This window comes from Protobothrops mucrosquamatus, unplaced genomic scaffold (assembly GCF_001527695.2).
Source record: "Protobothrops mucrosquamatus isolate PMUCROS unplaced genomic scaffold, P.Mucros_1.0 scaffold6613, whole genome shotgun sequence".
In the NCBI taxonomy this organism is placed as follows: Eukaryota; Metazoa; Chordata; class Lepidosauria; order Squamata; family Viperidae; genus Protobothrops; species Protobothrops mucrosquamatus.
In genome coordinates, this window is record NW_015392435.1 from 31,859 (window position 1) to 33,416 (window position 1,558).

The 1,558-nt window shown below is 43.0% G+C and overlaps 1 protein-coding gene across 1 annotated transcript in view; it reads right to left on the bottom strand.

Moving 5' to 3' along the window:
* Positions 1-1,126, bottom strand: part of AUTS2 (activator of transcription and developmental regulator AUTS2) — a gene marked incomplete at its 5' end in the record, with an annotated part of 17,768 nt that extends 16,642 nt beyond the window's left edge. The window contains one exon of the mRNA XM_015829635.1: positions 1,055-1,126. Within this exon, the coding sequence (XP_015685121.1) occupies positions 1,055-1,126 (72 nt within the window). The remainder of the gene's footprint in view (positions 1-1,054) is intronic.
* Between the last annotated feature and the right edge of the window lie 432 nt (positions 1,127-1,558).

Genomic DNA, 1,558 nt, shown 5'->3' on the forward strand with positions numbered 1-1,558 from the left:
TGAGGAATAGTAGTTAGTCCTAGCCACTCTCATCGCCACTAGGTAGGATCTAACATGTATCCTTACCTGTGTTCGCGCGGATTCGGTTCGGCTGGCCCTCCAACAGCTCTCTAGGCGTCTTTTCCGGCGTTTCATCTCTCTCAGCTCCCCGGAGAACCAGGGAGCCAGTCGAGACCTACGCCGGGTCAGAGGCCGCAGAAGCACGACTCGGTCCAATGCAGCGGCGGCAGTTGACTCCCAAGCCGCCGTCTGATTTTCCACCGAGTCATGGACCAGATCCTCCGGATAAGGCCCAAGCTCCGTCAGGAACCTCTCTGGGTCCATCAGTCGCCTGGGACGGAACCATCTAGATCAGGTTGTTTTTATAAAGCATGTCTTATAGATGCCAATATCTGTAATCCATGCTTATGAACTGGAAGCCAAGAAGTTAATATTCCTGACTATGAACATATAGAATAGCATTGAGCATAGGGGAACCTGTGGCCATTCAGATGATGCTGAACTTGTAGTAGAAGAGCAGGAGGAGCTGGGGGAGGGCAGAGTTAAGTGCATCATCGGTTTAGAGTCCTTGCATTCCCACAAGCGCTCCAAGTCCAATTCCTCCTGAATTCTATTGACCCTTATCTGGTGTAATTTACTGCTGAACTTTAGTTGACCAGATTCTTATGTATAGGCTGAATAAATCCTCTATATCAATCCTTATGAAGGTCCTGATTCTTTGCGCCTGACTGAACTATAGTTTCCAATGTCATAACAACTGGAGGACCACAGGTTCTCTACCTGACATATATAAGTGTAAGAAGTGCCTTAAACAGGCCAGCTGGTCCAGTATTGCCTCATTTGAATGTCAGTGGCTTTCCAAAGCATTAGGCAGAGAGGAGCTTCTACTGACTGGGTCTCTTGGTGGTTTCTTGAGAGCTTTCAGGGATTGAACCCCAGACCTTTTCCATGCAAAACTCTTGCTCTGCCATTGAGTTATGGATCTCATAAAGAGTCTGATATGAATCAATCAATCAATCAATCAATCAATCACTCTTTGCCCAAAAGAGCTCACCTTGACTTTCTGTTGATGGTGGTAGATCTGCCAAGCAATATGAACATGCATAGCACACCACTTGCCTGGTTTCTACAAAAAAAAGGGGACAAGTATTTAAAAGTATTGAAAATAATACCTCTTAGCTATAGGAATAATGAGATTTTAAGTGTTAACCTGTTGTTGCTTGAGAATTGCCATCAACGGGATTTTTTTAAACACAAAAAACAATGCAGTGTTCTATAAGAAGTCTCCTATCCAGACACTAATGAGAACAATTGCTTTTTAGATTCACAAAAGTTGTAGCATTATGTACATTTAAACAAAAGATTCAAAACTGAGGGCCCTAGAACTGCATGGTTCACCAGAAAACTTCATTCCCCTCCATCAAAGGCTCAGATCCTTCCGAAAATTGTGACCAAATTTAATTTTTCAATATGATGGAAAAGAAAAATTCTTAGTCCCATGTGGGAGATTCATTTTATTAACTATCACTGCATTTAAAAATAAACTGAAATCGTGTCT